Source organism: Pongo abelii, chromosome 19, assembly GCF_028885655.2.
Source record: "Pongo abelii isolate AG06213 chromosome 19, NHGRI_mPonAbe1-v2.0_pri, whole genome shotgun sequence".
Classification (NCBI taxonomy): domain Eukaryota; kingdom Metazoa; phylum Chordata; class Mammalia; order Primates; family Hominidae; genus Pongo; species Pongo abelii.
The window spans coordinates 51,702,449-51,716,834 of NC_072004.2; the positions used below are offsets into that span (position 1 = coordinate 51,702,449).

The 14,386-nt window shown below is 40.4% G+C and overlaps 1 protein-coding gene across 7 annotated transcripts in view; it reads left to right on the forward strand.

Annotated features, from left to right (window-relative positions):
- DDX52 (DExD-box helicase 52) overlaps positions 1–14,386 on the forward strand; it is a 62,287-nt gene that overhangs the window by 26,142 nt on the left and 21,759 nt on the right. For 3 of the 7 annotated variants that reach the window (XR_010138274.1, XM_054536770.2, XM_063718687.1), the window contains exons 1-4: positions 2,670–2,805; positions 3,834–4,035; positions 12,782–12,912; positions 13,926–14,111. Coding sequence is in view for 6 of the 7 variants with exons in the window: in XM_054536770.2 (XP_054392745.2) it covers positions 2,719–2,805; positions 3,834–4,035; positions 12,782–12,912; positions 13,926–14,111 (606 nt within the window). In the remaining variant the exon portion in view is untranslated. Of the gene's footprint in view, positions 1–2,606; positions 2,806–3,833; positions 4,036–7,553; positions 8,272–10,424; positions 10,622–12,781; positions 12,913–13,925; positions 14,112–14,386 lie in introns of those variants that run through there. The other 4 variants (XM_002827313.6, XM_054536769.2, XM_063718689.1 and 1 more) reach the window with 3 other exon arrangements.

A 14,386-nucleotide genomic window follows, 5' to 3' on the forward strand; every position in this document is an offset into this window, starting at 1 on the left:
CCCACTTCTCTGCTATCCTGCTCAGCTAAATCTTTGGAAGAGTTGGTTTCATCCATCTCCATTTCACCACCTTCACCAATCATCTCTGTTCACCAGTGTCCCTGAAACTGACATTATCAGGGGCTCTAGTGACCTCCACGTTGCCAAATGCAGTGACCTTTTCTGTCTTCAGCCTCTCGACAGCCTTTGAAATAGCTGATCACTACCTTCTTAAAACTTCCATCTGGCTTTGGTGACACCAAATTCCTGGTCTTCCCACCTCACTGCTTGCTTTCTACTTCACTTGCTTCTTCTCAAACTCTTGTTTTACAGGTGTCTCCTCCTCCACCTCATCTCCAAGCATTAGAGTACCATAGGGTCAGTCCTGGGTCCCCTTCTCTTCTCCATTCACACATTTTCTCTAAGTGATCACATTCATGCTCATACTTTTGGAGATGGGTTTGTTACCACTTACATAGGGATTAGGTTCTAAATCAGCTCATAAAGAAAAAAAAATCTCATAAAGTTGAATTTTTTTTTAATTCCCTAAGTCATCCACAAAGTATTGTAGTTGTCATTTCATACATGTTAATTTTATATATGGCTGTGGCCATATTTATGTGCCAAACTGAAGATCAACACACTAATATTGAGTTTTTCCTCTTATGTTGAAATAGATTAATTTTATTTATTTTTGAGACAAGGTCTCACTCTGTCACCCAGGTTGGAGTGCAGTGGTGTCGTTACGAGTCACTGCAGCCTCAACCTCCCAAGCTCAAGCAATCTTCCTGCCTCAGCCTCCCAAGTGGCTGGGACTATAGGTGTGTGCCACTACACCCAGCTAATGTTTTAATTTTTTGTACAGATGGAGTTCTGCCATGTTGCCCAGGCTGGTTTCAAACTTCTGAGCTGAAGTAATCTGCCCACCTTGGCCTCCCAAAGTGCTAGGATTACAGGTATAAGCCACTTTGCCTGGCCGAAGATAAATTATTTTTATTGAACAACAGATGAAGTACTTGGGAAATTCCTATTTTTAAAGAGTAGACACACTTGGGACAGGAAGACCACCACCCCCCAGTGTAATAGGGAGTAAGGGACTGAATTCATCTGAGAAATGGCAGATTCACATCCCCCATCACATGCTCACCTCACACCTGCTTTCCTTGATTGTAAAGGACTCACCCATACAATTTCAAGTATGTTTCATTCTCTTTGGTCGAATACATATAACTGAATTTTTATAAGTTAAATGCTTATATGGTGCAACTCCTTTGTATCATTTATATGTTGATGACTTCCAAATTAATTTCTCTAGCCCTAATTTTTGTTCCTGAGCTTCAGATTCAGAACCAAATAGCTACTTAGATATCTCCACTTAAAGTCAACTAGGTAGGCATCTTAACACGTCCAAAACATAACAATTGATTCCACCCTCCGTGTCTCACTTGTACCAGAAAGCCCTTCTTCTCTTAGGCTTTCTTAGCTCAGTAAATGGCATGCCATCTACTCAGCCAAAAAATTAGGAGTGATCTTTGATTCCTCCCTTTTTCTCACCTCTGCATAAAATCCGTCAGGTACATTTAGCTCTACCTCCAAAATACATGCCAGATCTAATCCATTTATCTCTCTCAGCACAGATACCAACCTAGACAAGCCATGATCTTCATTCTACTTTGACTAACCTATTTCCACTCTTAGCTTTTCTATGGTCCATTCTCCAAATAGCCAGTGTAATCCTTTATGAAACATCCACTCATTCATTCACCAAAGTGCATAGAAACTGAGGATACACAGAGAAGCAAAGTATATCCCTGTGCTCAGGGACTTACGTTCCAGAAGAGGAAGAGGCAATAAGCAGTAAATAATTTCGTACAGATGTAATAAATATAAAAAATTAAATGTGATAAACTAAATCATGTTCTTCTCTCCATAAAAATTTTCAAATAGTTTCCCAAGGTGGAGGTCCAAATTCCTTACTATGACCTTGTTACAAGATTCTGTGAGATCTGGCTTCTGTTTGTCCCTCCAACCTTATCTGTACTACTCTATCAGACTGCAACTTGGCTCCAGTCACACCGGCATTCTTTCTATTCCCTCAAGGTTCCAATTTTTTTCCCTTCAGCCACGTGTTTCCCCTATCTGGAATGCTGTTCCCAGATCTTGGACAGGTTGCTTCCTCCTAGCTCAAGTTATCACTTCAACAGAGTGAATTTCACTAAGTCAGCTCCCTCATCATTTTCTCTATTACACCTTTTTGTTTTATAGCACTTATTACTTTACAGAGATTTTGCTTATTTGTTAACAATATCTGTTGTCCCTACTAAAATGTAAGCTTCGTAAGGGGAATCTTAAGATGTTGTTTACTGTAGTATCCCTCAAAGTCTAGAACAGTGCCCAACATAAGAGGATACTGATAAATACTTTTTAAAAGAATTTACACACGCCTGTAGTCCCAGCAGTTTGGGAGACCGAGGTGGGAGGATCACTTGAGCCCAGGAGTTCGAGGCTGCGATTGCGCCACTGCGCTCCAGCCTGGGCGACAGAGAGACACCTTGTTTCAAAAAAAAAAAAAAAAGATAAATAATGACGGAGTACGCGATAATAAAATAGCCTCGTTTCTCACCCAGCCAGGCTCCGCCTACAGGAGCCAATTACGCTCACGCCCTCTTCCGACGCTGCCCGGGGCCCGGGAAGTAGTCTGCGCAGGCGCTGTAGAACAGTGGCGCTTTCTGGGTAAAGATGGACGTCCACGATCTCTTTCGCCGGCTCGGCGCGGGGGCCAAATTCGACACGAGACGCTTCTCGGCAGACGCAGCTCGATTCCAGGTACTGTGCCCAAGGGACCGAGGGCCGAGTAACTGAGAAGGAGCAGGAGCCTGGGAATGAACCCGCTGCTGGGGGAGGCCGGCGCACGTGGACACCCGTGGCCTGGCTCTCCCCACCCTTGGGGTATTTTGCTTCCTTTTGTGTTCGGCTTGCCTGCACGGCTGCTCGGTTCAAGCCTTCTGAATAAGCTCTTTAACTATCCTGTTGTAGACCTAGTTGGGCCTGGCACGGAAACGCTCTTTCTTCCCTCTTATTCAAAGCAAAGTTGGAATCCTCCTTTCAAAAGGAACTTTTTCTCCGAACCTAGAGGAAAGGAATTTCGAAAACAGAAACCACCAAAGATGGAGAAAACAGATTCTCTTACTATAGTCTCCCCAAGTTTGGCTTGGCATGCGTATAGTTGTACTGGGCGTGATTCTTTTTATTGCTTCAACCCCATGGCTTAAGTAACCAGTGAGAAGAGCGATTAAGAAATGGGGGATCTTACCTAGAGAAGTAGTGAGTCATACATCGGGGGAGGTCAATTGGGGCCCAATTCTGGAAAATCTTGAGTGTCTACTTTGTTGTTTGGATGTGTATATGCGTGTGACATGTGTTTCTTCTTTCTCTAACTGGTGAGTATGAACTCTGGAGCCAGATTATCTGGGTCTAAATGCTACTAAGTCTGCCAGTTACTCATTTTTAGACCTGCCTTAAGTTACTTAATTTCCGAATACCTTGGTTTTCTCATTCGTAATACTGCTATTTACCTTATAGAGTTGTAAATATGAAGCAATTTAATATGTATAAACATGCTTAGAAATCTGCTTGACATTTAGTAAGCATATATGTGTTCATTGCTAATATTAATTTGTTACTATTATGAGGTCAGAGAAGGTCTCTTCAGATTCCGTTTGTCCAGACACCTGTTAGCTCGACAGATACTTGGTGAAAGGGTAGAAAAGATGAGGAGTCGTTGAACAATCTTGCTTGAATGAAAGCAATGGTATTCTGTCAGTAGGTTTCATTTTAAATGTTTTGGGTTTTAGATAGGAAAAAGGAAATATGACTTTGATTCTTCGGAGGTGCTTCAGGGACTGGACTTTTTTGGAAACAAGAAGTCTGTCTCAGGTGTGTACAGTGGAGCATCACAAACACATCAGAAGCCCCAAAATGGAGAGAAAAAAGAAGAGAGCCTAACTGAAAGGAAGAGGGAGCAGAGCAAGAAAAAAAGGAAGACGATGACTTCAGGTTAGTGTTTGATTTCTGTCATGTTTTTCCTCTTTAATTTTTTTCAGTTATAAAAATAATACAGGCTTATGGCTACAAGTCAGACAGTAAGGTCGTTTGTCAGCTGATGGCACTCAGGTTGTTTCCAGGTATTTGTCATTAGAAATATTGTTACAGCAAAGATAATTTTAAGTAAAGGTATTTATACATAAATCCTTTTCTACAGGTACTGTTATTTCTGCAGAATACCATCCGAAAAGTAGCATCATATGGTGAAAGGGTATGTACCCTTTCTCTGAAAAATACTACAAAATGACTTCCCAAGTCCTTGTCAGTGCTGAATATTATTGGTGTTAATTTTTTTGCCAAGCTAATGAATGAAACTTTTTTTTTTTTTTTTTTTTTGAGACAGTGTCTCACTCTGTCGCCAGGCTGGAGTGCAGTGGCGCGATCTCGGCTCACTGCAACCTCTGCCTCCCAGGTTCAAGCGATTCTCCTGCCTCAGCCTCCCGAGTAGCTGGGACTACAGGTGCGTGTCACCACGCCTAGCTAATTTTTGTATTTTTAGTAGAGATGGGGTTTCACCATGTTGGCCACGATGGCCTGGATCACTTGACCTCGTGATCCACCCGCCTCAGCCTCTCAAAGTGCCGGGATTACAGGCGTGAACCACCGCGCCCTGCCTGAAACAATTTTATATTTTACTGATAACTGGTGAGGTCGAGCATTTTTTTTTTTTTTTGAGATGAGTCTCGCTCTGTTGCCCAGTCTGTGGTGCAGTGGTGCAATCTTGGCTCACTGCAAGCTCCGCCTCCTGGGTTCATGTCATTCTCCTGCCTGAGCCTCCGGAGTAGCTGGGGCTACAGGCGCCCGCCACCACACCTGGCTAATTTTTTGTATTTTTAGTAGAGACCAGGTTTCACCGTGTTAGCCAGGATGGTCTCGATCTGCTGACCTCGTGATCCACCCGCCTCCGCCTCCACCTCCCAAAGTGCTGGGATTACAGGCGTGAGCCACCACACCTGGCTGGTCAAGCATATTTTTGTATGCTTTACTGGACATTAATATTTCACCTTTTGTGAATTGTTTCTTCTTACTCTTTGCCCATTTTGACAGAGGTTTTTGTTTTTTTGTTGTTTGTTTGTTTTTGAGACAGTCTCACTCTGTTGCCCAGGCTGGAGTGCAATGGCATGTTTTCTGCTCACTGCAACCTCTGTCTTCCAGGTTCAAGGGATTCTTCTGCCTCAGCCTCCTGAGTAGCTGGGACAGGTGTGCCCCACCACGCCTGGCTAATTTTTTTATTTTTTAGTAGAGACGGGGTTTCTCCATGTTGGTCATGCTGGTCTTGAACTCCTGACCTCCTCATCTGCCTGCCTCGGCCTCCCAAAGTGCTGGGATTAAAGGTGTGAGCCACCGCGCCTGACCTTTTTTTTTTTTTTTCTTGTACTGTACTCTAGGGCTGTTTATATTTTTTTTAATCTATAATATTAAGTTTCCTAGTCATTTACCTTTTTTTGGTAAACACTTGAGTTATACAATGATGAAAAGTAAAGTTCCTTCCTATTGTTTATCTCCAGTCCCCTGTTACTCCACACGCAGCCACTGTTAATCAATTTCTTTTGTATTTTTCTAGGGACACTCTATTCCTATATATTTATGCCTGACTCAAAAAAAACAAATACTCCTCATACTTTGTTTATATACTTTGATTACTTTATATACACTCTGTTGGGAACCTCTCCTACTACCTTCCCCTTTTTTAAAAACAATGTATCTTGGAGGTTGTTTGGAATCAGTAGGAAGTACATTGCCTTGTTCATTTTAACACAGCATTGTATCCCATTGTGTGTATTGCATAATTGATTTAACAAGTTCCTGTGTGATAGATATTTATAGTTTTCACATTTTTGCTGTTGTAGTTTTGCAGTGTCATTCTACTTATCTTTGCATGTATATGTGAGTATATCTGTCCCATAAATTCTTAGAAGTGGAATTGCAGAGTTAACAAATAGATTTATCCACCAGAAACATTGCATCAGTAGAAAGTACTTTGCCTTGTTCATTGTAACACAGCATAGTCGCCCATCATACATTGTAGGGATGCCCCATGATCAATTTGACATGTTACTGTGTGATGGGCACTTAGTACATTGTTTGCATGCTTTTGCTGTTACAGTGCTGCAGTAAAAGTTATTCTTCCCTGGCTGCAAGGAAGTTTGATAAAACCTTTACCAATAAGAAAGACACACCACAAACTTAGGAAAAGGATTCAAATGTTGGGCCACCAGAAATATACAGCTACGTACTGTAACCATTGTGGCAACAAATGTATTTAGGCCATAGATCTATGATAAATGTGTAGGCATGTATCAATTTTTTTTTTTTTTTTTTTTGAGACTGAGTCTCACTCTGTGGCTTGGGCTGGAGTGCAGTGGCGCGATCTTGGCTCACTGCAAGCTCCGCCTCCTGGGTTCGCGCCATTCTGCTGCCTCAGCCTCCCGAGTAGCTGGGACTACAGGCGCCCGCCAACCACGCCCAGCTAATTTTGTTTTTGTATTTTTATTAGAGACAGGGTTTCACCATGTTAGCCAGTATGGTCTCGATCTCCTGACCTCGTGATTCACCCACCTTGGGCTCCCAAAGTGCTGGGATTACAGGTGTGAGCCACCACGCCCAGCCAGGCATGTGTCTGTTTTTAACTGGAAAATTGAAGAGCTTGTGAATTAGTAATGATTTGGGTCATTTAGTACCAACTGTCTCATAAAGGGAACAAAATTTTTTTTAAAGTTATTCTACTTTGATGCCTTCCAGCAAGGTATGAGACTTTTCTCTTTTTGTAAATTTGTCTCTTCGTGTACATTGTACCCTTATTGTATTACATTGTTCCCTTATCATATTACATTGTTCATCTGTTTCTTCTTAATTTATTAAACCTCATATATTGAAGGAATTAGCTCTATGTCTGGCATATTACGTTTACAAATATGTTTCCGGATTGTCATATGTCACTTGTCTTATTTATTTACTTTTTGGCCTTCTGTGCATTATGTTTGTTTTTTTAAAATTCTAGGCTGGGTGCAGTGGCTCACTTCTGTAATCCCAACACTTTGGGAGGTGGAGGCGGGCTGACCACTTGAGGTTGGGAGTTTGAGACCAGCCTGGCCAACATGGTGAAACTCCGTCTCTACTAAAAATATAAAAAAATTAGCCAGATATGGTGGTGCACGCCTGTAATCCCAGCTATTTGGGAGGCTGAGGCAGGAAAATTGCTTGAACCCAGGAGGTGGAGGTTGCAGTGAGCTTAGATCATGCCTCTGCATTCCAGCCTGGGTGACAGAGCAAGACTCTGTCTCAAAAAAAAAAAAAAGAAAGAAAAAAACAACTTCTGTGTTTTCTTATTTGTAGTTTCAATCTGTTATATTAAAATCTTTGACCCTCTGAAATTTTATTTGGTACAAGGAGTGAATAGGGAACTAAAATTTTTTTCAGATGTCTGAATAATTGTCTTAATAACATAATTGTCTTAATACCATATGTTGGTGTTTTGTCTTATGTTGACTAATTGTCTTAATACCATATGTTGATAATCCGTGTTTTCTCTATTGGACTTTAATGCAACTTTAATTGTATACTTATTTTCCATATATATTCAAGTCTGTCTCTGGACCTCTTCTATTCTGTTTCTGTATTTGTACACCAATACTAGCTTGTTTTAATTACTATGGCCTTATATGTTATAAAATCCAGTGGAGTGGAGAGGCATACCAATATTTTAGGCAACTCAATACTTTCTTCCCACAGTGATCTACAGAATCATTGCAATCCCAATTAGAATTCTAGCAGAATTTTTTTTGTAGAAATTTCTGCTAAAGCTTTGGCTAACTTTCTTCAAACGCTCTCATAATAAGCAGATACTACTCTTTGGCCTTCCAGAAAGTCAACAAGCGAAGTGCCTTGAGCATCCAAAAAACCTGTTGCTGTTGCCTTTGCTCTTGACTGGTCGACTTTTGCTTTGACTAGACCACTTCCACCTCTTGGTAGCCATTGGTTTAATTGTGCTTTGTCTTTATGATCAAACTGGTAAAACCACGTTTCATCTTCTGTTATGGTTCTTCAAAGAAATGCTTTAGGACCTTGATTCCACTTGTTTAAAATTTCTTTTGAAATCTCTGCTCTTGTCTGCAGCTGATTTGGGAGCAGTGGTTTTGGCACCCATCTAATGGAAAATTTGCTCAACTAATTTTTCATTAAGAATTGGTAGGTAGAAGGCTGGGCGTGGTGGCTCATGCTTGTAATCCTAGCACTTTGGGGTGCCGAGGTGGGTGGATCACCTGAGGTTAGGAGTTCGAAACCAGCCTGGCCAACATGGTGAAATCCCATCTCTACTAAAAATACAAAATTAGCCGGGCGTGGTGGTACATGCCTATAATCTCAGCTACCTGGGAGGCTGAGGCAGGAGAATCACTTGAACCCGGGAGGCGGAGGTTGCAGTGAGCCGAGATCATGCCATTGCACTCCAGCCTGGGCAACAAGAGTGAAACTCCGTCTCGAAAACAAACAACAAAACAAAGAATTGGTAGGGAGGCCAGGAGCAGTGGCTCACCTATAATCCCAGTGCTTTGGGAAGCTGAGGTAGGAGGATCAGTTGAGGCCAGGAATTTTGAGACCAGCTTGGGCAACGTAGCAAGACTCCATCTATACAAAAAATAGGGCCAGGAGCAGTGGCTCATGCCTGTAATCCCAGTACTTTGGGAGGCTGAGGTGGGTGGATCACCTGAGGTTAGGAGTTCGAAACTAGCCTGGCCAACATGGTGAAACCCCATCTCTACTAAAAATACAAAATTAGCCGGACTTGGTGGCGCATGCCTATAATCTCAGCTACCTGGGAGGCTAAGGCAGGAGAATCGCTTGAACCTGGGAGGCGGAGGTTGCAGTGAGCCGAAGCCGAGATCACACCACTGCACTCCAGCCTGGGTGACACAGTAAGACGCCAAAAAGAAAAAAAAATTAGCTGCACGTGGTAGCACATGTCTGTAGTCCCAGCTACTTGGGAAGCTGAGACAGAAGGATTGCTGTAGCCCAGGAGTGTGAGGTTACAGTGAGCTGTGATCATGCCTGTATACTCTAGCCTGGCTGACAGAACAAAACCCTATCTTGAAAAAAATATATATGTGGTGTAAGCCAAACCATATATATATATTTGGGATTACAAGCATGAGCTTGTAATTGGTTATATACACTCAGATGTCTGTGGTGTTGGCTATTGTTTCTGCTGTTAATCAACAGTCTTCTTCAATTAGGGCATGAACAAGATGAATTTTTTCCTTATAAATTGATGTGGGTGGTCTGTTGCTACAGACTTCATCTTCAATATTATCTTGTTCCTTCTTAAAACAGGTTATCCATTTGTAAACAGGTGATTTTTCTGGGGCCTTGTCCCCATAAACTTTTCATAAAGCATCAGTGATTTCACTATTCTTCTACCCAAGCTTCACTGTAAATTTGAAGTTTGTTCTTGCTTCAGTTTTAAGCAGAATTCATGTTGTTTTTTTCAAACTGCTGTCTTATCCTTTTTAGTGTCTCAGACTAGATCCAGTTCACCCATATTATAACAAGTTGGTATGAGTTTATTTTGGTGCAAAAAATTTTGAAATTTTTGCATAGTTTCTTCATAATAGGGATTTTCCATGAACTTTTTGAAGACCCCCTTATATATAGATCAGTGAAACCGAATAGCTAGTTCACAAACCCATGCGTATATGGTCAGTTAGTTCTCAACAGAGGTGATAAGGTAATTCAGCGGGGAAAAGAAAGTCTTTTCGACAAACGGTGCTGGATCCATGGGGAAAAAAGTGAACATCAAACCTAACTTTACATTGTAAGCAAAAATTAACTTCAGATGACTCAGACTGAAGTTTTAAAACTGTAAAAGTTCTAGAAGAAAACTCAGGAAAAAAATCTTTGTGGCCTTGAGATATGTCAAGGTTCCTTAGCACAACAACAACAACAAAAATTTTTAAAAAAGAAAAAATTGATATATTGGACTTATCGAAACTAAAAATTTTCATTCTTCAAAAGATAACATTAAGAAAATGAAAAGGCAAGCCACAGATGGGAAAATATTTGCAAAATGTATGTCAAAGGACTTGTATCTACTCACTAAAGAAGATAATACACATGGTGATAAGCACATAAAAGACATTCAACATCAGTAGCCATCAGGCAAATTAAAACCACAATAGAATACTACTACATACCCATTAGAATGGCTAAAAATAAAAAAGAGTGACCATACCAAGTATGGGCAAGGATGTACAGAAACAAGCTCTCACAGTGTTGATGGTAAAATGGTACAACCACTTTGGAAAATAGTTTGGGACTTTTTTTTTTTTTTAAGTTAAACATATATTTACCATATTACCCAGCTATTCCACTTGTCAATATTTACCTAAGAGACAGGAAAATATACATCTTCAGAAAGACTTGTACACGAATTTTCATAGCAACATTACTTATAGCCAAAAGCTGGAAATGACCCAAATGTCCCTCAACAGGTGAATGATGAACTGTACATCCATACAATGGAATACTACCTAGTAATAAAATGGTAAGTTGTTGATACATGCTGCAACATAGATGAATTTCAAAATAACTATCTTTGAGTGAAAGAAGCCAGACAAAAATTAGTACACATGACATGATTCCGTTTATATAAAATTCCAGAAAAGGCAAACTAATCTATAGTGGCAGAAATTAGATTGGTGGTTGCCTATGCATGGAGTGATGGATTATAAGGGGTCATGAGGAAATTTGGAGAAGTGATAGAAATAACCTTGAATGTGGTGATACTTTTTTGGGTGTGTAGATGTGTCAAAACTCAGCAAATTAGATACTTTAAATATATGCAGATTATTGTATGTATTTATGCCTCAGTGAAGTTGAAAAAAAATTAAGAAATTAGGACTAGTCTTTGCTAGTTTTAGAACTAATTTAGAAATTAGAACTAGTCTTTGCTTTGTAGAACTAGTCTTTGCTTATTAAACTTAAAATTTCTTTAGGTTAGGCCAGGTGCGGTGGCTCACACCTGTAATCCCAAAACTTTGGTAGGCTGAGGCGGGCGGATCACAAGGTCAGGAGTTTGAGACCAGCCTGGCCAACGTGATGAAACCCCGTCTCTACTAAAAATACAAAAATTAGCTGGACATGGTGGCATGCCTCTGTAGTCCCAGCTACTCGGGAGGCTGAGAATCACCTGGGAGACAGAGGTTGCAGTGAGCCAAGATCATGCCACTGCACTCCAGCCTGGGCGACAGAGCAAGACTCCATCTCAAAAAAAAAAAAAAAAAAATTTAGGTTAGTCTTACATATTTATTCTCCCATGCAAACTGTTAAGTCAGCTGGTCCAGTCACCAAAACAATTCTGCCATTACTTTTAATTGGCTAGTGTTCTTCATAGATTGAGGGAGAATGGCTATCTTTATAATACTGAGTAGCTCAAAGTATTGTGTTATGTTCATTTCTATTTATTTATTTATTTATTTAAAGACAGAGTCTGGCTCTTGCCGAGGCTGGAGTGCAGTGGCACAATCTCAGCTCACTGCAACCTCCACCTCCTGGCTTCAAGTGATTCTCCTGCCTCAGCCTCCTGAGTAACTAGGATTACAGGCACCTGCCATCATGCCTGGCTAATTTTTGTATTTTTGTAGGGACAGGGTTTCATCATGTTGTCCAGGCTGGTCTTAAACTCCTGACCTCAGGTGATCCACCCGCCTTGGCCTCCCAAAGTGCTGGGATTACAGGCATGAGCCACCACGCCTGGCCGTTCATTGCTATTTTAAGTGAGATCTTTCATTATATTTATTTTTTAGTTGTTGGTTGTTTACATATAGAGAACCTGGCTGCCTTATTGAAATTTCTCATTGTTTGGCCGGGCACAGTGACTCACACCTGTAATCCCAGCACTTTGAGAGGCCGAGGCGGGCAGATCACTTGAGGTCAGGTGTTTGAGACCAGCCTGGCCAAGATGGTGAACCCTCGTCTCTACTAAAAATACAAAACAAAATTAGCCGGGCATGGTGGCAGATGCCTGTAATCCCAGCTACTTGGGAGGCTGAGGCAGAGAATTGCTTGAACCAGGGAGGCAGCAGTTGCAGTGAGCTGAGATCGTGCCACTGCACTCCAGCCTGGGCGACAGAGCAAGACTCCATCTCAAATAAAAAAAAAAAAAGAAAGAAAGAAATTTATCATTGTTTAAGTTGCTTTTCAATTAGTCCCCTGTTGTTTTCAAGTATACTCAGCACACTGCTGAAACAGCCAACAAAGGGAAGATAGTAAGCTTCAGAGCTCTGATCATACCAACACAGAACTTGCCTTTTCATTTCCATTTTTATACATCCTATTACTTTCTCTTATCTAGTTGCATTAGCTGTACTTTTTCTTTCCTTTTTTAGTGTGAAGGTATGGCTCTCTTGCTACACATACACCCAAGATTAAAACCTTTTTTTCTTTTTTCTTTTTTTTTTGTTTTTTGAGACAAGGTTTTTCTCTGTTACCCAGCCTGGAATGCAGTGTCATGATCACAGCTGTCTGCAGCCTCAACCTCCCAGGCTCAAATGATCCTCCCCACTCAGCCTCCTGAGTAGCTGGGACTCCAGGCTTGCACCACCACCCACCCTTGACTAATTTTTAATTTTTTTTTTGAAGAGACAGGTCCTCACTATGTTGCCTAGACTGTTAAAATCTTTTACTTTTTAAAAATATATTTTAGAAATTACTTCCCAAGAAGAAGGTGCTATTATACAGTGGATGTCATCTGTAGAAGCAAAGATTGAAGACAAAAAAGTTCAGAGAGAAAGTAAACTAACTTCCGGAAAGTTGGAGAATCTCAGAAAAGAAAAGGTTAGAAAAATATTTTGGGGCCAAAAGTATATATATTTTCTGACCTAGTGACTTATTCGCTGGATTTGGGTTATTCTGTTGTTAACGTGAATATAGTTTTGTTAAGATAGAAGGTTAATTACATTCATTTAGATTTTACTTTAATGAAAACTTAAAGCAAAGTAGGCATTTGTGCTGTGGGTGAACATTTTAAAGTTTAAATTGCCGATATATATATAAAATTCTTGACCTGCTCAAGTTTCAAGATTGATAGTATGTTTAGAATTAAATTTTTAAAATTTCGTAACTGCTTTCGATAAACAAACAAAATTTGGCTCCCTTTCTTCTCTGTGTTGAGCTCACCGGTTTAGAAGGATTTCCTCTGACACAGATTAGAGGGTTAGAATTCTTAAGAAAGGTGTTTTATGACTTGGGAATCAGAGGAGTAGGATATGGAAGAAACAACAAATATACCTGGAAGAAACAACAAATATGCCTTTTTTGTGTCTGCTGTACACCTGCCGTATTCCTGATGGAGAGGTGTATTCAGCTCACTTCAGGGATTACTATGGCAATGCTTCAGTAACCCAGAAACCAGAATTTGGCTGTCTCTGGTCCAGAGAATGGGGAAACAAACCAAATCAACACTACTAGACTCCACTTTTTGGCACTCAGTTTTAATAAGCAGAGTTTTAGGGTAAATCATCAAAAAGCATTGATACTTGTATGCTAACTACCATATTAAAATAGTAGATGGGTTCAATGCCTGCCTTCTAAGAAGTTTATTTAAGGTTAGAAGTTATGACTATGACAGTAACACATTAATATGAAGAAAGCATAGACATTTTATGAAGGTTTTCTATGAAAGGGCATGAAATGTACCTAATATCTGTGATGTTTTGATTCTTAGATTTAACCAAAAAGTTTCATATGCTGCTAAAGGTTATCCCAGAAACTATTAATGTTGCTTTATAACATCTGAGAATGTATTTATTTGGCCATATCCATGGTGGCCTCTTTACTTCACTTTTCAGATAAACTTCTTGCGGAATAAACACAAAATTCACGTCCAAGGAACCGATCTTCCTGACCCAATTGCTACATTTCAGCAACTTGACCAGGAATATAAAATCAATTCTCGACTACTTCAGAACATTCTAGATGCAGGTTTCCAAATTCCTACGCCAATCCAAATGCAAGCCATCCCAGTTATGCTGCATGTGAGTACGAAGATCTAGAATGCCTGTAACATTCCTTCCTCTGTGTGTGCTCATTCTCTTCTCTCTCTTCTTGAACTCTTTCTTTCCACCTTATCTCACCTGTTAAAATCCTTCACTTCCTTTTAAGGTTCATCAAATGCCTGTGCCTCCATAAAAGTTGTCTTGATCACTCCATCTAGATGTGATCTTCTTCCTTTTCTAGTACCCTTTCCCCCACATTGCAGTTCTCCATGGTATTTGGTGTGTTCTTTTCCTTACAACATTTATTTAACATT